Source organism: Ixodes scapularis, unplaced genomic scaffold (assembly GCF_016920785.2).
Source record: "Ixodes scapularis isolate PalLabHiFi unplaced genomic scaffold, ASM1692078v2 PGA_scaffold6__148_contigs__length_123643588, whole genome shotgun sequence".
Lineage (NCBI taxonomy): Eukaryota > Metazoa > Arthropoda > Arachnida > Ixodida > Ixodidae > Ixodes > Ixodes scapularis.
The window spans coordinates 77,697,459-77,719,137 of record NW_024609881.1 but is presented as its reverse complement, the minus strand read 5'-3'; the positions used below and the strand labels follow the sequence as shown (position 1 = coordinate 77,719,137).

At 46.8% G+C, this 21,679-nt stretch overlaps 1 protein-coding gene across 2 annotated transcripts in view; it reads right to left on the bottom strand.

Annotated features, from left to right (window-relative positions):
• The window catches only part of LOC8028067 (hepatocyte growth factor-regulated tyrosine kinase substrate), a 38,406-nt gene that overhangs the window by 5,130 nt on the left and 11,597 nt on the right, over nt 1–21,679 (bottom strand). Inside the window, exons 4-13 of one of the 2 annotated variants that reach the window (XM_029968261.3) lie at nt 21,323–21,415; nt 19,607–19,730; nt 16,089–16,210; nt 15,295–15,422; nt 12,031–12,115; nt 10,805–10,906; nt 8,960–9,028; nt 5,233–5,451; nt 3,977–4,223; nt 175–347 (exon numbers count right to left, since the gene is read on the bottom strand). In XM_029968261.3, coding sequence (XP_029824121.2) covers nt 175–347; nt 3,977–4,223; nt 5,233–5,451; nt 8,960–9,028; nt 10,805–10,906; nt 12,031–12,115; nt 15,295–15,422; nt 16,089–16,210; nt 19,607–19,730; nt 21,323–21,415 — 1,362 coding nt within the window. The remainder of the gene's footprint in view (nt 1–174; nt 348–3,976; nt 4,224–5,232; nt 5,452–8,959; nt 9,029–10,804; nt 10,907–12,030; nt 12,116–15,294; nt 15,423–16,088; nt 16,211–19,606; nt 19,731–21,322; nt 21,416–21,679) is intronic. The other variant, XM_040219559.3, reaches the window with a different exon arrangement.

Here is a 21,679-nt window from a genome sequence, read left to right as displayed (position 1 = left end):
CCCGAAATACGACGAATAGCTGCACGCGAGCTCTGCGGAAGAAACAAAACTGCACGGTGGACGAACGTTGACGGCTGTACCTTGTATAACGAGCGGTAGCTAGCGCCACCTGGCGCGCGCCCTGTTCGTGAACGGTAAGGCCGTCGCTCGAGCAAGCGCAGCAAAGTGTCCCACCTGCTTCTTCTGCCGCATGATGTGCAGCTTCTGGGCCATCTGGATCTGGCGCTGCCGCTCGGCCTCCTCGGCGTCCCTCCGGAGCTGTTCGCGGTGCTCCTCCCGGAGGGCGTCCAGGGCGCCACGCGCGTCCCGAATCTGCGCCAGCTTGTCCTGCAGGCCCTCGTAGTACTCTGCCCGAGAAATGGAGACCCAACAAAACGTCGGCACACATTCTCCTCGGCGGCGGCGCCCAAGAAGGCTACGGTAATTCGCTCCCGGAACGCGACAAGTCGTCAAAAACGTTGGGCAACTCCGGCTCCAAAGTCCCCTGTTTTTCGGACCACACGGGTAGAAATGGAGGGGAAGGAGTCGAAAGTGCGCAGACGTAAGTGCGCCGAGCTCTGGTTTGGAAGATGCAAAGCTGGCAGCCCTTGTCTCTACTCGCTGTTCGAACAGAAACGCCAAACGCTGCTGGCATTCAAACGCATTTGAATGGTGAGTAGAGAGAAAGGCAGTAAGTTCTGTGTCTACCCACCGGTCGCTCCAACCAAAGCCTTCCCCGCACGCTCTCATCTCCTCTCCCGCACTTTCTACCTGTGCACATGTACAGTGCTCAGCAAACTTATCTGGAACACATGCTAAGCCTACTCTTGGCTTGTTCTATTTTATTTGTTTTTTCATGCGAGCGTGCATAGCTGGCGCTAGCCCTAAGCTATTTCTCTTTGTGTCCCACTATGTCCGTAGCATACCTTCAGTTCACGTAAATATGCACAGTTCTCTCATATTTTATCTTTTTTCTGCATTCAATATTCCACAAGTGTTCCGTATAAGTTTGACAACTGTACATCGCAAGTTTGGTGCAATGGCGTACATATCGACCTCTCCTGTAATGGCCTTCGAAAAAAAAAAAAAACTGACAGTATTGATAAAAACAAATTTTTTTTTTATATTATACAAATTTAATTTTTTGCCGGTGCGGACTTCTATTTACAGGTGCAGACTACGGAAGAATTTGCTTTCCTAGCTAGTTCATTATGACGAGTTGCGACGAATTTCGTGAATAACAAAATATGTCAATGATGATTTATGTATAATACAAGCTTCTTTGTCAGGTAATAAAGCAGGCATTTGTTAAGTTCTCTGTATGTTCATTTTATATGTGCAGAGTAGGCAGCTCATGCGTACTGTGCACGGACTGTGCCGAGGGAGAGGGCTGCCACCGATGCAACAAAACACCGGATTCACAGAGACAGCTGAAACGGCAGCCACCACTCTTCATTCAAAGGGGAAAACGTTGAGGCTGTGTGCATCCAGCCGTTCTAACTGAGCAAAAGCTGTCAGCTTTTAGATCATTAGATATTCGCGAAGTAAGATGTGTTCCCTAGTGAAGTGCTTGGTAGAGACAAACAGACTAGAAGGAGACGGTAGAGAGAGAGAGAGAAAGAATTGAGAGAAGGCAGAGAGAGAGTTGAGGGAGAGGGAAGTGGAGAGAGTAGAAAGAAAAGGTAGAGGGAGAGTTGAGAGAGGGTAGAGTGAGAAGGTAGAGTCGAAGAGGAGAAAGAAAAAGTAAATAGGGTTGAGATATAGTAAAGTGGAGAGAGAGATTCATTAAATGCGGAAGGAAAGTTCGTCTGCTTTTTGCGCAGGGGGTAGTGGTGACGTCGGAACGCCGAGCCCTGATTGGCTGATCGCGACCCTCTATCTGAGCGTCGTCTGCTCCTTTGCAACGTCGTCTGCGTCTGTCTTACCTTTCCTACGACTTTCGGAAGCGCAGGTCTTTACAAGCGAGCTTGACTTCGCCTTTTCGAGAGGGCAGATGAAATAACTCGAGAGGTACGATGCATTTTTGTCTAACAACTAGCAGACGCGCACCAAGGAGAAATGTCAACAGACTCAATGGCGAGGTGTGCCGAGGCTTGTTTGCTAAGAATGGAGAGTGAGGGTGGCTAGCGTCCGCAAGTTCCCTCCCAAATACCTTTTCCCTCCTTTCGTGTGCGGCAAGACTCCTGCCTCTTTAACGGCGTTGGCGGGTTGGCACGGTTGGCACAGTTAACGTCGTCTGCTTTACGTCTGCTAGTCAAAGCGATGGCTGCTTTACCTTTCCTGCGTCTGTCGGAGATTCACCGCTCTCTGAAAGGCGAAGTCAAGCTCGCTCGTAAAGACCTGCACTTCCGGAAGTCGCAGGAAAGGTAAAACAGACGCAGAAGACGTTGCAAAGCAGCGGACGACGCTCAGATAGGGGGTCGCGATAAGCCAACCAGGGCTCGGCGTTCCGACATCACCGCTACCTCATGCGCAAAAAGCAGACGAAGTTGCCCTCCGCATAGGTAGAAAAAGTGAAGAGAGTCGAGAGAGAAAGTAGAGAATAGGGAGAAGATAATCGAGAAAGGGAGAAATTAAAAAGTAGAGAGAAGGTAGAGAGAGAGCTATAATCAGGGTGTCCAGCAAATTATTTTTTTTTAAATTCCCCGACTTTTCCAGGTTTTCCCTGACCACTCTAGAGGCGGTTAAATATATAAGACCATTACAACACAAGGCATTGAGCATTGAGAACAGCGAGGATTGTTTTGCACGGGCCTAATCTAACTTGCATATTCCGAAATATTTGGGTTTATCCAGTCCGAATTAAACAAACCCTTTCTCGCCGCTGACGTCGTCAGTGAAGAGGCCACTTCCGGAAACATGATGAAAACACGACGCTCAACCACACACGTCAATAACCAAATGGCAATATGGCCGCCAGATGCACTTTCGGATACTTTCGGCTTGGATTGGAGTCTGCGGCTTTCCCACTTGTTACTAAATCTAGTAGTTCTAACTGGATCTAGTTTAGTGTTGCACTCTCAATCCAATCCAATCCAAAGCTTGGACTGGATTTTTCGGCTGTTCCCTTTGCATCGAGTAGCACACTCTATATTGGGTGAGCAGAGCCCACAGTCTGCTCTAGGCAGAACTTATTGCATACATTTCTGCCCCTAAGTCCTCAAGTCTTTGCTCAGGGCACTCGGTGGCATTTCCGGCTCATTTTCTCCGACTGCGATCACTTTTCGACAATATCCCTGATAATTCCCCGATTTCTCCCGGTCATTAAAATTTCCCTGACAATTCCTGGTTTTCCCAGTCGCTAGACACCCTGTATAATAGAGGGAATGTAAAGAGAGTAGAAAGAGGGTAAAGTCGAGAAAGAGAGAGAGAAATCAAAGAGAGTAGTGCGAGAATGTAGACGAAGAGTCAAGAGAGAGAAAGTAAGGAGAGTCGAGAGAGGGAGAGAAATAAATTGGAGAGTTCAAAGAGAAGGTAGAAGAGTCGATAGAGATAGTAAAGGTAGTCGGGGGAGAGGATGTAAAGAGAGTAGAGAGAAGGTAGTCGAAAAACGGAGATCAAAAAGAATAGAAAGAAAAGGTGGCGGAAGAGTTGAAAGAGAAAAAGAGAGAAATTAAAGTACAGTGAGAAGGTAGAGGAAGAGTCAGTAGAGATAGAGAAATAAAGAGAGTCGAAAAAAAGAAAGTAAAGAAAGTAGAGAGAAGGCACAGTCGAAAAAAAAAGAAATTGGAGAGCAGAGAAACAAAGTAGAGGAACAGTCGATAGAGACAGAGAAAGGTAAGGGAGTAGAAAGAAGGTAGTCGAGAAACAAGAGAAAATAAAGTAGAGAGAAAAGGTTGAGGGAGAGTTGATAGAGAGAAAGCAAAGAGAGTAGAGAGACGTGTTAAAGAGAGTAGAGAGAGAGAGAGAGAGAGAGACATTAAACAGAGTAGAGAAGATAGAGGGAGAGTTGAGAGAGAGAAAAAGTAAAGAGAGTATATAGAGGGGGTGCACCCACCCCTGAGGTCCTCCTGGTGCTGGAGGTGCTGCACCAGCTGGGTGTGCATGCTGCTCACTGAGAGGAACAGGTTCTGCACATGCGAGTCATTGGCCACGGGGCGGCCCCGGGCCGCGTTGCTCTGCAGCCGGTTCACAAACACCTCCAGCGTCGTGCGCAGCTGGGCCACAAACTCCTCCAGCTGCGAGTCGGACTCCGTCGCCGAACCCAAGGACACGGACACCGTGACACCGCCGCTGTCTGCTTTCTGTGAGAACGACGTGGCGTTTTTCAGGCGGGGAGCGGCGAGGGTGTAACAATCTTAGTGATGTGGCTGGAAGCGTGTCCCACTACAGAGGGTAGTGCTTGAAGTCAGGGGGGTCTCGGACCCTTCACAGACTTGGATGAGGGGTGCGAGACGCTCGCACCCTAGCTTCAGCGTAACTGCGGCAAATGACACAGAAACGTGTTGTCTACACACATTTTTCCCTGGCGGACGATGAAAAAGCATGCCATCGTCCACACAAATGACACAGAAATGTGTAGTTGTCTACACACATTTTCTCCCGGCGGGCGAATCAAGAATGTGCCGTTGTCTGCACACCGTCATCCGCACGAACATTTCTGCAACATACGACAGAAATGTGTCGTTTGCACAAAAATTTCGATGGCAGATGGCGCGCAAGTACACTGCCCTGCACTTTTCTGCACCGTGCTACGCTTTGTGAACCGGTGTAGGCTAGGGCAGGTAAATCGAATGATCCCAGTGCATGCCACTACTGAAGCCGGTGGTTACCCCTCCAGGATTTTTACAAGAGTTCTGAAGCACCCTCGCCATAGCTCCAGCATAGCCGCGGCAGACGATGCAGAAATGTGCAGTCGTTCGCACACTTTTCCTCGGGAAGACGACACCCAAAAGGGACGTCAGCTGAACAAACATCTCTGTGGCAGACGATTTGGAAATACTCCATTGCCAGCCCAAACCTTTCTGTTGCAGACAGTGCAGGAATGAGCAATCATCTGCAAGCAGCTTTCTTCGGCAGACATGCCGTCATCTGCACAAACATTTTCATGGCAGACAACAAAAAAATGCGCCGTTGCCTACACAAACATTTCTGATTCAGACGAAGCGTAAATGCGCCGTCGTCTCCAGAAACATTTTTGTGGCAGATGACGCAGAAATGTGCCACTACACGCATCTTTTCTCGGCAGACGACACAACAGGTATGTCCCATGGCCCGCACCAACATTTCAGCGGCAGACAACGGCGCACTTGCCTCGATCGCCTTGACAGTGGAATAGGGCGACCCGGCCGACGTGGGTGCACTGGGGACAGGGCTGAGCCTCGAGGCCAGAGAAGGGTCCCCGTTCTGATCCGTCTGCTGCTGCTGCTGCCGCTGCTCCCAATAGGCGCGGTTCAGGTACCGCGCCAGCTCGGGGTCGCCGTCTGCCAAGTCCTTCTTGCGTGCTTTGTCCGAGCCGCTCTTGTCCAATGCCTGCATCATAGGCAACACAAGATATGCATGCAAGGTGCATTTTGACAGAACGCGTAGGCTGGTTTGCACGTTTGCGTTTGAATGTGATCCTACGACAAGAGAACCCCCGTGCGCCGAGGGACGGCGTTTGCAATACGATCCGCGAGGGGGCGATGAAAGCATTGGCTGTCTGCGAGTCTCCGATCCCCCGCCCGCTTTTCTACTCGTCCCTAGATGACGCATTGCACGTGCAACCAATTGGAGCAGGGCCCAGCCGGCATTAAATTCAAACGCTCTTTACGGTTTGTCAATCTCTAGAGAACACACTGGCCGTGCCTACTGGGATCTCTAGAGAACATTGATGCCATGTACCGGTAGCCTGGAAACGTTTCCGATCTTCAGTTTGACTGAAGGTTTCGTGGTATTTGTGAGAGTGCACTATCTACGAGAAATGGTGCCAATAACATTGGGAAAATCATTTTAAGCCCACGTGATAGGAACGATGAGCAAAAATGTTAAAAAATATAAACGCGGAATTGGATCGGTTACAGTGATACCGTGTAGATGGTGCCAGCGCATTCTCTCGTCGCGAGCAGTTGCAAGAGAGCACAAGACGCACAATCACACCAAACAAAAATCTTCAAAGAGCAGTTCCTCATTTTTCTTTTAGATGAGACAAGTAAAAAAGAGAAGTCTGCACTAAAGTGTCTACGGCTACGGCGTTCAAGAGTGTAGGATGAGGTACCATACTCGGGAACAGGTGGCAAAAGCGTGAAATTGATCGTCTAGACATGCAGACAAAAAAATGGGAAAAAAAAAAAAAAAAAGTAATAGACCCCAAAACAATATTGGGTTAGAATTATAGTAATTGCAGGTTGTCTAGTGGGACAAAACAGATCAAGCTCATAAGGACAAGAGAAACGAAATTTCTGCTGCAAAATTCTTACCATGTAAGCGGACTACTTTTTTTCTCTCCGTCAGAAAAGCTTGCTGACTTTATCCTGATTGGCTCATTTCCCTACGTTGCTGGGTGCGCCGCGGTTGAAGGTGAGTATTTGACTTTTGCTTGGCAACAATTAATCCGTCGGTTTCGAGTTTGGGACCAACTAGTGCAATAACAGAGATGGCCAATCCGTAATGATGCCCTGAGCAGAGCACCTGCTGTGAACATTGCTAAGCCAGGCATGAGGCTGAGATGAACATTAGTGGCATGGGCCAGTTTGACTACGAGTTGAGGAAGACAACGCTTCTCAATTTCAGTGATGTGATTGGCCTAAGCCGTTTTGGAGCACCTTTTGGAGCAGCCAAAAGAGTGTTTTGGAGCAGCAAAAGTGGCCTTTGGAGCAGCCGAAACAGTGTTTTGGAGCAGCAAAAGTGGCTTTTGGAGCAGCCAAAACAGTGTTTCGGAGCAGCAAAAAGTGGCTTTTGGAGCAGAGTTTTTTTATAAAAATAAAAGATATTTGTTTTAAGTGCTGGACAAAGGAAGGGCACTTTGCTCGCCACAATAAACAAATTATGGTCAAGTTAGACGACCTGGGAGTCTTTCAATTTGTTAACTGAAATGCCAATGACACAACATATTTTGCAATACTTCAGTTAAATGACATATATATATGTACCCACTATAGATAAATAAGAACCAAATTGCACATATTAAATTTATTTGGAAATGACCAGCTTAGCAGTAAATATGAAAACATAAACTTCACTAGTTATATAATATAATAAATTGAAGCAGTATCCAACTGATGAAACACGTAACTACTGCAATGCAATACGAAACTGTACACATGAAAAAGGTGCAGTATGACTGGTGGGCGCTTTTCCTCTTGCCTGTTAAAACTTTCTGCAAGGCTGTTGCAAGCCTCGCTTAGCTTTCGGCAAGTAATGAATGTCCACTTTCAATGTCTCCAAAGAGACGTTGAGACATCCCACAAGTGTATAGTGCTGTAGGCGTTGCCTAGCAATTCCAAAACGTCTCCCACTGTTTTACTGGTTCCCGACATGCCAGATTTTCGTCAGAAGCAAGCAAATGTAAAGCAATGGATTGCAAGCGTCCCGGCTGGTACCTCTGTCATGCAATCATGTTTGCATGCACGTGAGGGCAACTTCGGCAGCTTGCAGTTGCACGCGCTTTGTTATGCGAGCGGAGACGACTGTTCGATCAAAACCGAAACTCTGTCACTCTGCTCCGTCGCCATCTGGTCCCCAAAATTGAATGCAAAATGTAACAATCTAGCATAAAAAAAAACAGTACAGCGGCGCGTGCTTGCCAGGCCAGTATGCGAGGCACAAGCTAATTTAAAAGGTTAAAAAAAGCAAACAAAAAAAGGACAATATAGCTAATAAAAAAAAAAGAACCTGAGCGCATCAATGCAAGACATCGCGAGTCAGGGTCAAAAAGTTCTTGGAGCGCTTTGTGCAACAACTGAACTCAAGATAAACAAGCGCGCTGTGCGGGTTCAGCATGCAGACATTGTCTTTTTTTGCTTTAGCTAACTTGTCTTAAACTTTCGATTGCGACAGACTTTTCACGTACCGGGGTCCCTCTCAAAAGAAATCCCACCGAGAGAAACCTAGGTAAACAGTACTTCGACACAACAGTCTTTGAGCTAGAGGTATTTTTGTAGTAGCGTTTAATTTAAACAAGGACAGGATTGCTGATTACCCTGCAGCGGTCCTTACAATTCATTTTAAAAAGTGCCATATCTGCAGCAATGTGTGGACGGGAACACCCGACGTCATGACCACAATGACTGGTAGGCGGGACCAAAAATAGTTTTGCCACGGCCGTTTCTTTCAGAAGCGAGTGCTTCAGATCACAAGTAACTCCCAATGCGCAAAGACGTGGTTTCGTTTTACAACATGACGACATGGCTGGTACCCGGCAAGAAATATTTTCAAGAGGATGCGAGACGAGACCCACGAGAGCGTGAAATGAGGAACGGCGGGAATGATTGATGGATGGTTGATGCAGCATACTTTCTGTCGGGCGGTTGCTTGCGCCACCTAGCTCACGCATGCTCAATTACGATACTCAGTTTAGTTTCGGTTTTGAAAGGAGACCGAAACTGCTCTTTTGGCGCAGGCTCGGCGCAGATTACCTATATTTCGGCGAAATGTAGCAGGATGTAGCAGGGTTAGCCCCTTGGCACAGTTTGGCACAATTGGCGCAGCAATCACATCACTGCAATTCACTACGGTGTTTTCTCCAACAGTTAGTGCATGAAGCTAAAAACAAAGACCTACATTTTATTAACACTAGCAATTGCATCTAAGCAGCATATAGAGAAGTCAAGAAAGACATGAGGTCACAGAAGAGGCAAACAGGATTTTGAAAGCAAGGACGCGGTAAAGAAGATCCACGACTTTACCGTCGCATCCTTTCTTCCAGAGTCCTACAGCCAAACACGCCTTCTGGCATGTTTTGGCTATGCGTGCAACCAAGTGTTAACAAAGGCAGAAAACTCGTGTCCACCCGTAAGCGACACAAACATGCCGTGGAAAGAGATTTCGTGCACCAACTCACATCTCCCGATGTCGCGTTTGGAACGGTGGCGACCGCGCTGGGTACCGTGCTGGCGGGCTGCCACGTCCTCTGCATGCAACCGGAAAAAAAGAAAAAGAAAATATATAATGAGGAAGCAAATTTAGACCTAAAGCCTTATTAATTCCTCATATTTAACTTTAAAGGGGCCCGCAAGCACTTTTTTGCTGGTTTTTAATTTGAACCGAACCTGAGCACACTGACCGTAGCAACTTAATGTAACTTTTCTTTTCTCGAATTTCGCTTTATTTTAAAAGTTATAGGCAAATTAAAATTACAAAAACAAGCAAAAAATAACCTCCCTCATGACGTCCTTGGTTGCTTGAGTGGCTGTGAACTAGAGGAGGGATAGTGAGCTCAGCGAGCGCTCAAGGCTGCCGCACTCCGTGTCGACGGCGCGAGGGGGCGCCACTAAAGCCTGTTCTGGATAGGCTGTATACAGCGGGCAGCCAGAGCGACTCTCCTTGCATTTGCCGTGCGATTAAACACTAATTCGGTATGGCACTTCATTGGCCACAAACAACAGCTAACACGGGGTAAATATCAGTTCAGAATGGGAGTCACTTCGCACTGCAGTACCGCGAAATGGCCAAAATGCAAGACAAAGCTACTCGCTGAAGGCCTTCGGAACGCTCGTAGCCGGTCGGATCCTCCAGTCCGTAACGACCGCAGCGCCGTCGCGTACATCTGGGACCTTTCCGTGTCGGCACCTGATCCCATTACTCTTTTCTAGTATGCGCCGCCTTTTCCACCGCTTGGTGGCGGGTAAGTCGACGGGTCATTTCTTGTTTCCGTACTTTATAAACAGCATTTCTTTTCTGATCTAAAATACTGAACAAGAACTACTTTCATAAATAACTGAAACGGTTCGCGCCACTTATATTTTGTATTTCGACTAAAAAGAAGCTTTTAGCAGCTCTGACCAGCAGTAAGCCCAGGACCAAAGACGTCACATTTTGCGCGCTTTCGGTACCACGGGTTGCCCCCATTGGTGGAGGAGGTTTCCGCGTCGTCCGGTTAAAATATGATGCACTGATATTTAGTTACTCTCTCCGTGCCTGCTGGCTTGCCCGAACCCCAAGAGACGTGGAAACCGCAAAAAAGGTAGACGCTTAAATATGATTGCAGGGCCCCTTTAAGTAAAGAAGTCTAACTAGAGTAGATGGCACAAGTCACCACCTAACTCCTAAGAGTTCAATATTCACCCGTTCATCCGTTCGAACGTCGAGCCAAGAAAATGTCAGGTATCTACAAAAAGTACCTCCTCTAAATTTCCTAATGTTACCGAGTTTATTTGCACGAGCGTCTTAGTGAGACGGCCCAATTCGTCAGGTGGAACAAAGACATGCAGAAGTGTCAATGACAACAAGAATGGAGTTTCTTGAACACCGATGTCGAGTGCTTCGGAGCTTGCTCGAATAAATTTTGCCTCGCGTTTGTATCGCCCAATGTTCTTTGTATGGGATTGTACACCTTTCTAAGGCAGCCCCCAAATTTTTAAAAAGCAGAGGCTAGATTCTTTGCATGTTTGTGTCTGAAAAAACATCTGCCAGGAGGTCACTGTGGAACCCTCAATTTTCGCAAGCTACCAGTTTTCGTAGAAGGCCAAAACAATTTCAATAAAAAAGAGCCTGTTGAGCGAAAAAGGTGGCTGTCTCGACTTCAACACGGATGAGCAACACATTGTGTAGACGTCTCCGGCAAGGTGTCTCGACTGAGCTGGTATGTCGCTGCTTACGAGTAATTGCTTGAATCTAGTGAAAGCTACAGACGAGCACAGATACAGTGAGCAGACGACTGACAGTGAGCAGACGACGGCGCACTTACAGAAGCTCGCTGATTGGTCTCCACCTCGCTCTTGGAGAGAGCAATGGCCAGCTGAAGCTCCTCCTCTTCCTGAAGCTCTTGCTCCGACTTGCCGCCAGAGGGCTGCGCAAGCAAACCACTCCCCCATAAGGTCATGTAACCCCCTTGCTAGCTTGTGGCGAGTCCAAGACTGATCGCCTGTGATCAGTTCCTGGCCCGGCGCTCGGGCAAACGAGTTTAAATTAAGTTCTACACGGGTCTGCGTGAGAGCCCAACTGGTGTATTTGCACCTGTATGAGTTTGCATACAAAGTAATACAAACTCTTGAGCTTACACAGAGTTTTGTATGACTGCACACCAATTCCTGAGTTCACAATGGTTTTTACATAGGCTTACTGACATAAACTCACGAGTTTGCATGAGTCTTGTGTAAGATCGCTGGTGATCAGCCCCCTGCCCGGCCCCCTGCCCCGAGAGCTTGAAATTGCATTAGAACTTACTGTCAATTTTCGGAAGATCGCTCGTGAAAAGTGTCTTTCCATTTAATTTAAGGCCTTGCAATTTTTGAGACGGTGATTGCGTCTTCCCAATGGCTTTAATGTGCACTCGTTTGTAGAAACATTTTGTGGCGGATCACTCGTGGACAGCAAATTTTCTGATCCTTTGACATGTGAAACAATTAACAGAGAGCCATTGTAAGAAGCCACTTATGGTAAATGCCCTTTCAGAGATTTGCAGGAGAGCCGTTTCTAAGTGAGTGCTTTTAAGTCTCATAAGTAGTCGGGTCACATAATGAGCTATAGTAAACTGAACTTTAGGACCATCATTTGTGACATCTTATTAGATCTGCTCTAGCACTTTGATAGAATATGCCTCGATAGAGGCATACTTTCCTCTTTTCATACTGACATCACGAAACAAAAGAGTAACATCACAATTTCCAACAAACCTCACATTACCATAATTTCCCACGAAGCTTGGGAATATGTTCATCCCAACTCGCTCATAACTGTAACTTGACCTCCTAGTTACAGATTGAGAGTCCCTGCCACACGACTTTGTGACAGACGAGTTTTTAACCGACAGCCAGCTACTGCCTCGGCCACTCTTGCAGATACATACTTGCAAGTGCTCGAAACAACATGCTTTTCGTTACACGGCTCGAATTTCAAAGTTTGTCATTTAGCTGCGAGTCTTTCGGCTATTTGAACAGGAAGGGAATGAATGAAAATCGAAAAAGTTCTCACGGCAGACGATGACGTTTGGCTTGGCGAAGAGTGCTCAGATCCGCTCCCCTTCTGTGCCGCCTTTGCCGGCGCAGCCTTGGCTGCCCTGCGTCCGAACAAAGCTCCATTATTGCACACATCCTCTTCGGAGCTTGTACTACGATAAGAACACAGAAAATTGAGCCGTCCTGTATTACCCCGAGGTAGAGTCACGGCAACAGTTCTGAGAAGTCGCGGCAAAGTCATTGGTCATCGGCGTCGCGTTCGCGCACCGTGGAGCATGTGAACAAAAGTGTTAGAAACAAAAATAGACATCTGACCATTTTGTTCCAAACGTTTCTGTTTCTCTCGTGCTCCGGAGCACGTGAAAGTGTGTTTCCTGGCACGAGCTCTTGGCACTGACAGCGCCACAACGGCATTTTGCTGTCGGTTATTTATTTTTTTTCCAGAGAGCTTGTGCAGTGGGCGTGGGGTAGCAGAAAAATTCTAAGTATAAAGCGGATTGTTAACGCTGTGGCGCAGCCCTGTGGTAATGGCTCCACTTTGTACACAGCGGACCCAGGTTCGATTCCCGCAGGCGGTCGGCCATGCCCTTTTAAGGATTGGGCAATGTCGACAAAGGACACCCTACTATACCAGCTACGTCACCGACAACAACGGACATCATTTCCTGTAGGGAGAAGACCTCGTAGCCAGCTACCACCGTAAAAGAAACATCCATCCAAACTAAAGAAGGCATACCCCAAAATCTTATAATGACAGTAATGCTTAGCCAATATACTTGGTGTCTTTTGCATTGATTATCTTGGTGAAACGTCGGCTAGACGTCAGGCCACCGACCTGCTGCGTTGGGCTAGGTACAGTGCTCGTCAAACTTATACGGATCACTTGTGGAATATTGAACGCACAAAAAAGATAAAATATGAGAGAACTGCACATATTTATGTGAACTGAAGGTATGCTACGGACATAGTGGGACACAAAAAGAAATAGCTTGAGGCAAGCGCCAGCTATGCACGCACGCATTGAAAAAAATAAAATAGAACAAGCCAAGAGTAGGCTTAGCATGTGTTCCAGATAAGTTTGCTGAGCACTGTACATCGGCCAAACTTTGGCTGCCATTCTGAGTTTTCCCAGGAGGTTTCTTTCAGAGCTCCTCCTATCAGATTGTGCAACATTCCTGCTTCCTCAACCAAGCTGAAGTGGAACAGTAAGAATGTTGGCCCAGTAATCCCACAAGAGCAACAAGAAGAGCAACAAAATAACAAGAAGGCTGAGGAACGGGAGATGAACTAGTACTGCCATCTTTCAAGGACATGACATGATTGCGCGACGTTGTATTTCAATACATGCTAAAATGCCTCAATATGCACGCCCCTCATGCCAAGCGTGGTTCTTGTAGCAATACAGCATGCTAGAAGTAGCGTAGTATTTACTCGAGTTATAATGTACAGTTTATAAACTTAATAGGTGTCTCCTCGTTCTTGGAGAAATATGATCTTTACGGGGAACATTTTCGCACGTAATTGTTTTTTCTGTCCTAGAAGTCGCTGGGACAGAAACCCTCTCTCGGTCAACCGCAATGGTTCGCTATCCGCGCCTCTAGGCAAAAGCGGATGCACTTGGTTTGTTCATTACCAGTGCGTCCATCACTAGAGCAAATGCGACGGGGACAAACTTGCATCAGTAAGGTTTGCGAGGAGTACTTTTACAAGATGGACATTCTAGTACTTCGTCTGCTTCATGTGGTGTTGTAGGCCCTCCCCCTAAAATAATTCTTACAGGCAGTGAGGGGCTGCCAACGTTACTACAACAGATCAGTTGGGATAGTGCCAAAGAGCCTGCTTCGAAAAAGTGGCCTCGATCCATACTCGAGAACCAAACTAAAGGCGATTGCAATGCCGCCATTTCTCGCGCAGCGGTTACTCCAGGAACTGCAAGTCTGCACGTATCGGTTGAAGTTGAGTCATGCAAGGGTCGGTGGTGCCATCTCGTAGTGCCATTTCGCAGTAGCAATATAAATGAACTTTTATGTTTTGACTCGTTGCTGAAAAGCGGCGCTGTTATCATATTTTGTTTGGTCTTGGTGAACGCGAGCAGTCCGGGTTTCAAAGGTGAGTTTCCCAACTGAGCGTTTTAGTAACGTTGGGGGCTACCGTAATAAATAAATAAATGTATAAAGTGAGTCGACACCTCGTAGACCCTGAGATAGGGAACAATAAAAAAAATGGACGAAGATAACAAAATCTCCAACGCAGCTGAAATTTATTGATTTGAGCACCCCAATAAATAGACTTCCAAATACATGGAAAAAGAGAAAGAAGGAACTCAAACGCATAAACAAGACGATCAACGAGTTCTACCCAGACAGCATAAGCCACTCCTCGGTTCCACACTATTGGAAAAGGAACCGCCACCCGAACAACAACAACCCCAAGGTCCAACACACAAGGTGACCTCCCAAACCGCTAAAGCCTAAGTTCAATTTCCTACTTCCAAGCAACCGCTTCCCGTTCCCCCCCCCCTCAAGTTTACAAGCCCCCATCACACAAGCAAAAACTCTTTCATGCAATCACTGACTGTCTTACGGAACGCAAAAGAAGTGTAAAGAATAAGGTGCAGAGTTCTGAATTGGCAAATCACGTTGGTTCGTGTAATTTTTGTTCCCCTCTTTGGGATGAAACTTCCGTTCTGCGTAATGGAAAAGATTTGTTTAGAAGGCTGATTAAGGAGACCTTGTGCGTCCGTGAGCGGGGGAATCGTGTAAGCGAGCCGTCTTTGGTTATCAGTGATCGGATGAAAGAATTCTTGCTTGTGTGAGGGGGGCTTGTAGACTTTGGCGGGGGGGGGGGGAGGAAAATGAAAAGTGGTTGCTTGGAAGTGGGAAATTGAGCTTAGGCTTTAGTGGTTTGGAGGTCGCCTTGTGTGTTGGACCTTGGGGTTGTTGTTGTTCGGGTGGCGGCTCCTTTTCCAAAAGTGTGGAGCCAGGGAGTGGCTTAAGCTGTTTGGGTAGAACTCGTTGATTGTCTTGTTTATGCGTTCGAGTTCCTTCTTTCTCTTTTTCCATGTATTTGGAAGACTATTTATTGGGGTACTCAAATCAATAAATTTAGCTGCGTTTGAGGTTTTGTTGTCTTCGTTGATTTTTTTATTGTTCCACATCTCAGGGCCTACAAGATGTTGATTCATTACCAGCTCGCCTGCACTCTATCACCGCTTATGAAGTGGGGTTGGCTGAAGTGCACAATTAAAATGCCACTAAAGAAAAGGATCCGCAAAACTCACGCTGCTGAGAGCTTCTCGTAGCAGGCTTCACAGACACGCACTTCCTTCTCAATGCCGAAGCGGGGAATGGGTGCCATCTGAGATGAGCATTTCTGGCAGAAGATCTGCCCGCAATTCCTGCAGTGGTGCTGCAACGGGAAACAAGACAAAAGCAAACACTTATTATCACACTTGTGGAAGTCGTCCTCTCTTACAGTAACAATGTGCAAGACACACAACATGTGAAATGCAACATCTGAAAGTTGCAGCCTCATAGAGTGCATCTTTGTTTCTCATGACTTTAAGATGGTCACAACCTTGTGAGAGCTACCTTATGCTGATCACAATCTCGTAATGGACTAAACATTATAACATGTAAGGCTCATGGCCTTATGAGAGCCACAACCTTGTGGGGGTCACGTTATGCTGAATGCCACGTTGTGATGGTCACAACCTCACAACCTGTAAAGCCCATGGCTTTATGAGGGTCACGGCCTTGTGAAGGTCACCTTATGCTGATCATGATTTCGTCAGTGTCAACCTCATAACCTGTGAGGCTTACGGTTTTATTATGACCACAACCTCGTATGGGCAACTTCATGAAGATCGCAATCTCGTGAATATCACCCTCTGCAGGTGAAAACCTTGTGAGGGTCGACTTACACTGGCCAGACCCTGTGATGATCACACCCTTGTAACCTGCGAGGCTCAACTTCTAATGCATGCTGCCAATGTAACAAATCGCACCGTCGATAGCTGCTATGCGACGCCTTTCCAACACCTTGCTGGTTCTTATTTGTAAATTAAATGCTCACCTTTCGCTGCACGAGGGTGAACTGGACCCGACAGCGATGGCAGCACTCGCCGTCTGCCCAGTCGGGTGCCTGGTCTGCCGAGAACATGGCGTCGCTTTCTTTAAGTTGCGGGAATTTGTGTCCTAAAAGAGACGTAAAAAAAGTTCAACAATGTCCTATTCAAAGAATATTGCCTCTGCGCACAATCGACATGGCAGAGTCAACTCCTCTTTTCTACAAAGCATTGCAAGTCAAGTAACACGTGCTAAAGGCGACTTGCTGGGCATCATTCTCTGCCTTCATCTACTAAGACGGACTCGTCTGCTGGCATTTGTCCGATCTTCATCTACTCGCTGTCACCAAAAACATAGCCTGCAGGGCATTACTAAGTATAAACTCATTATACCAGACTTTGATAGCGATGAAGATTTTCGTCTGTTGTGAAAAAACTATATGCGGAATGCAGATACTCTTACTACAGACTTTGACATGTATGATGACTAAAGTCTGCTCTAACCAGCGAGGCTGGTGAAGTGTGAATGGATATTAGAAAAGAATCAAAGTCGAGCTATGTGAGAAAAATGACTGCTGTCAAAAGGTCCGCTATAATGAAATGGTACACTACGGGGTCCGGTCGAAAAAGGTGAACCCGGCTTTTTAGCCTGCATAAACAAAACATGCTTCGCAGAAAGCTGTAAGTTCACCAGAATGTGACGTCAGCGGTGGTGATAAAATGGGAAAGTTTGAGCACACGACGTTACCTGGATCAAAGGTACTAAAAAAAAAATCAAATTTCTCTGCGAGCCGAAGTCCACGTACAGTAAAATACCGCAGAAGCGACCACTTTGTTCGAGGGGAAATGAAGCAAAGATGACTGTACTTCACAATCAGCTTAATATCATGCCATAGCTAACTAGCTGCATTTATGCCAAGGTCATCATTGATTCAAACATTATGATTATTAGGAGTGGGCTTATCTTTCGGTGTCCAAAAGAAAATAGCAAATCAAACCAAAAATGGGGGTGGGTTATTTTCGGGGGTGGGGCATTTTTGGGATATTGCAGTAAGCTTAAGTAGATGTCAGCTCATCAAAAAAATTTTTTTTTTGTATATTTCAATTTAGGCAACGTCATGTGCTCAAACTTGCACATTTTATTGCCACCGCTAGCATCACATTCTCACGAAGTCTCAGCTTTCTCCAATGCCGGGCTCACCTTTCTCGATCGAACCCTATACTTTCAAACTTCCTAATATAGTCCATTACATCCAAATGTATGTTTTAACAGGGCCTGTAGGAAGCAAAGTATGCTCAATACCATAGTTAGAAAGACCGAATCAAACTTCACAAATCGGTATGTTATAACCGAATGTCTGCTGAAACCAGACCTGTTGTAACGAGGTTATACTGTACTACCATTGCCCCCCTCTGCCAAGGGCTCTCAACTGACAGTTCCAGAGATCAGCTTAAAGGGACCATGAAGGCAGTTTCGAAGTTTTATTCAACGATTGAAATGAATGTCAGGCATGTCTCGGACACTGTTGACCAAGTTCTAGCCCGAACAAAAGTTTGAGTGCCGCACCAATCGAGCAAACAGGCGCGGTAATAATAGCGCCGGGAACGATGCCTGAGACCCCACCGAGGCGGCGGCAGCAGAAAGGTGAACTAAAGTGCGCCGAAGCGTGACGACAACGGGCTCCTCGTCTGGCGATTGGTTCAAATGATTGACGTGCTCTTGGTTTCGATTTCGGTGGTGAGCTGTGATGAAAAAAGTTTATTTGAACGTTGGATAATATTTTGAAGTTGTAGTTGGGAACTAATAGGTTTCATACCGTGTATAAAAGCATAATCTGAAGCGATCCCTCCGTTTGTCACTGGTTTAACAGTTTAACGCATCCCACACTGCTACCTCGGGCGCGTAACAAGCATCGAGGAACCATGGACAAAAAAAAGGAAATGAGGTACGAGCGCCGGGGGTGGCGGACTTTTGGTTTTCGTTTCGTGCGTCGTCTCGTGTTCGCTTTGCGAACTGGTGTCTCACCAATCATGCCGCGTTTATGTGCAGTAGTAGGTTGCGCGAAAGGTCGGCTAAAGACGTGCGGTCGATCGGGCGACGTTAGTTTGCATAAACTGCCGACCGATGCAGCAATGCGCAGCATTGCTGCATCGGTCGCCAATCTAGAGTTCTGCATCCTTAGCAGCATCTCCCGTTCAGTCGGCGTGAGGTCCCTGAACGGGAGCTCGAACTCGTTGCGAGCGCGGCGTTGTCGTCCATTTCTTCCAGGTTTTCTTCACAGACCGCCGTGCACTAGAGCGAACCACGGGAACCACGCTGAGTGTGTACTAAATCCTACCGATGCCGACAGTGCTCCCTGACGTCACTTCTCTTTCCAGAGGCGAAAAAGGAAAGAAATCTGAATGTTCGTTTCGGTTTCACAAATTTATTTGCAGGTACAGAAATAAGAGTCACAACGTTTTAGAAAAAATTGTGTGGCATGCCAGGACCCCAATGCTTTCGAAAACACCTTCTTTTTAAAAAAAAAATTAAATTGCTTTCATGGTCCCTTTAACAATGCCTGCTGACCTAATCTCTCAAGCTACATTAGCTGAGCATAGTCTGACGTCTTTACCCGCCGACGTTTGGTTGTTGAACACCCTTTACTAAGCATACATCACATCGTTTGTTGGGCATCATCTAGCAGAATTTCTATTTCTTGAGACGTCGCATTACAATGCCTTTCAAATCTGCAAATTTTCAATCTGTGCAACGCCTCTGTCGGTCTGTTCTCTGCCCCCGACGAAAGTTCATTTTTATGACCAGGGGGCTGTAGACACCTTTCAACCTTGTCGACGTCGTTCTTGCATTGCTTCCCTTCACCGTACGTGGATAGAATCACCTTGATCGTGAAGTTGTAAATTCACCCGTGTTCTTTCCAGTTTTACAGGATGCTGGTCCACACACCTGCAATCGCTTATGACCATGTGCCTTGAAACCTCTTAAAAACACTGTTGCCACCCACCGGGTAGCCGTGGAATACATAACATTTTTGTATATTTTCTATTTTTTCAGTGCATCATTCCTTTTTATTGGCTCGAAAATCTTTTAACAATGTTACAAATGACCATATCTCGGACGGTATTTACACTTGATCTCGCAAAACCTTCACTCCAGCGAAATGCAGTTCAAAGGCCACATTATAGATGATGCAGGCTCGCCGCAAGAGATCATGAGATATCGGTCACAAGCAAACAAACGCAAGTGTGTGAATAAGCCTTTCAATCTACTGTGATACTTTTTTTGGCCGTATACTGTTTATTTTTTGTATAACGTCTATTCACTTCATGTAGCTTCCCTACAAGAATGCCCTCAAGGCAATGTAGGTATATCCGAATAAATAAAATAAATAAAAAACAAGGATAAGCCCGAAGCGGCAGACACGTGTGCGGGCGAAACGGCCGCCGCAAGCGCATTTGTTGCTTTGGGCGTTGGGACCTTCGGCGGCTGGTCCACTTTCGGGAATGGTGGGTGCCCTCCACTCACCCTCCACTTTCATGAGGTTCAGGGTGTCCTGCACCGCCCTGTAGTTGGGGTCGTTGCGGAACGCGTGGGCCCAGGCCTGGACCAGCTCCAACACCTTGTCACGCACTGCTTCGTTCGTATTTGCCTGCACACGGCAAGAGAAGACCAAAAGGAGGGTGTGAAGGCCCTGTTCGCAGAGAAGCTCATCGGGTGTGGTGAACAGGATCCCCCTTCCGTGTTGAAGGACAGACCGTAATATCCCAAAAGGACGCACACCTTTTCGCGGAAAATAATCAGAAAAGAAAGGCGGGTGGGCGAATCTCAAAGATTCCCCAACCCGCCTTTTCGAAAGGATGTTTTGCCGTCGCTACACCCGTTGCTTGCATACATGCAACGAACACTGCCGATTGGCATATGGCGAGAATGCTTGTTCCATGAAAGCATGTTTCTAAAGCCACCATGTTCCCTCCGTTAGGTTCCTTGCTGATCTGTAAGTTCAAAAATAAATAGGGTAAAAAAACAAAAGAAGTGGCCAGAAAGGAGAAACATTTAACCGGTGCAACGAGCGAGTGAGGAAGCTGGCGGAGGAGGCGAGAAAGAGCAATGCTGGGGAAGCGGGAAAGCTGACGATTTGGTCTGCAAATACTTCGGTGTCGAGCCAAGTCGGGTGGATTGTCAATCACAAGAGCAGGCTCTTGTGTAGCTTTTTTGTTTGGTGCTTACATGCGTGCCTCCGGGGACTTTTAAAAAGAAAAGTCTACGCAGGCGTCCCCAGTTCTTGTGAATTGTTATTTTTGGAGGATGGGTGATAGATTGGGATTTTTTTTTCTTTTTCAGATGTATACTTTGACATAAAAGAGGGGGTGGGCACAAATTTGAGTGGGTGTGCGTTCAGGGTACTACGGTATGTAGGGCAAACAGGGAGCCTTATTAATGACAGGCTTCATAAACATAACCTATCCCTCCAGCCCACAGTCGGGGATCACTTGCCCTTACGCTGCCAAGTGTGTTCCTGCAAGCCAACCCTGGCTAATACAACTATTATTGGTAGATATAGGGACACATCACGAGGGAGATCTATGAAGCCTCTATTATATTAGGTTGGGGAAACGCTATGCGAGTTAACTATCGGCACAATTATCCGAAAAGGTTTTAAATTTAAACATATACAAAATAGTGCTTGCACTTGGCTGTTTTGCGGGCGCCATGCGCCTCTTGTGACATGGACATCTCCCTTTTGATTTTTCCGTCATCTTGCTTCCTTTCATCTGCGTTCTGTGTTATGTGCTTCTTGTGTCATGGACATGTCGCCCTTAAATTTTTATAATCTTTCTTCCTCTCTTTTGTGTTCTATATCTGCAAATAACCACTTGTCCTGCCGGTTTTCTTCCACTGCGTCTGTCTCTTGGGCACTGTTTATCACTGTGTTCACTTTATTGCAAACTGAATTTTAACCTCGTAGCTTTGCACGAACCAAGATATTTAGCGAGCTCTCCTGCATCACCGCCAGGACTGGAATGTTAGGCGCAAATTTAGCAGTTTTCCGGGTTGTCTAGCGGGAGAAATGGCCGTTTGGGGAGCAAAGTTTTTTTTCTAGCGGTTTTCAAGTCACAACAGTCAACTCGAAATCGATTTCTCATCTCGATTTGCGAGTGCAAGAAGCATTCTTGCCAGGGACACGTGACGAGACGCTGCCTGGAGAGCGGTTCTCCTATTGGTTGGCATCCCGTCGCCTACCTTTACCAAGTCTCTCAGCTCCTCCATGAAGGGCTTCGTGGCCACTTCATTGTGAACCAGGGTGCCGCAGTTCTTCACGCAAGACTCCAGCACCTGCGGACACCAAGAGAATTCTCAGTTCCCCGCTTCCTACAAGAACACGATTCGCAGCAGCTCACACAAAATTGCATGCACCAAGCCGTACTACGAGAAGCTGCGAGCAGTAAAGTATGGGCCTCTAAACGACGATGCACGAGAGCACTAGTGCCTATGGCGCATCGGTTCTCAGACTGCGTTCCTAGAAACCCAGATCCAGGGTACCACTGCTAACACATAGCACAACAGACCATTTGCAGACGCCGTCCGAAGTGCGTCTCT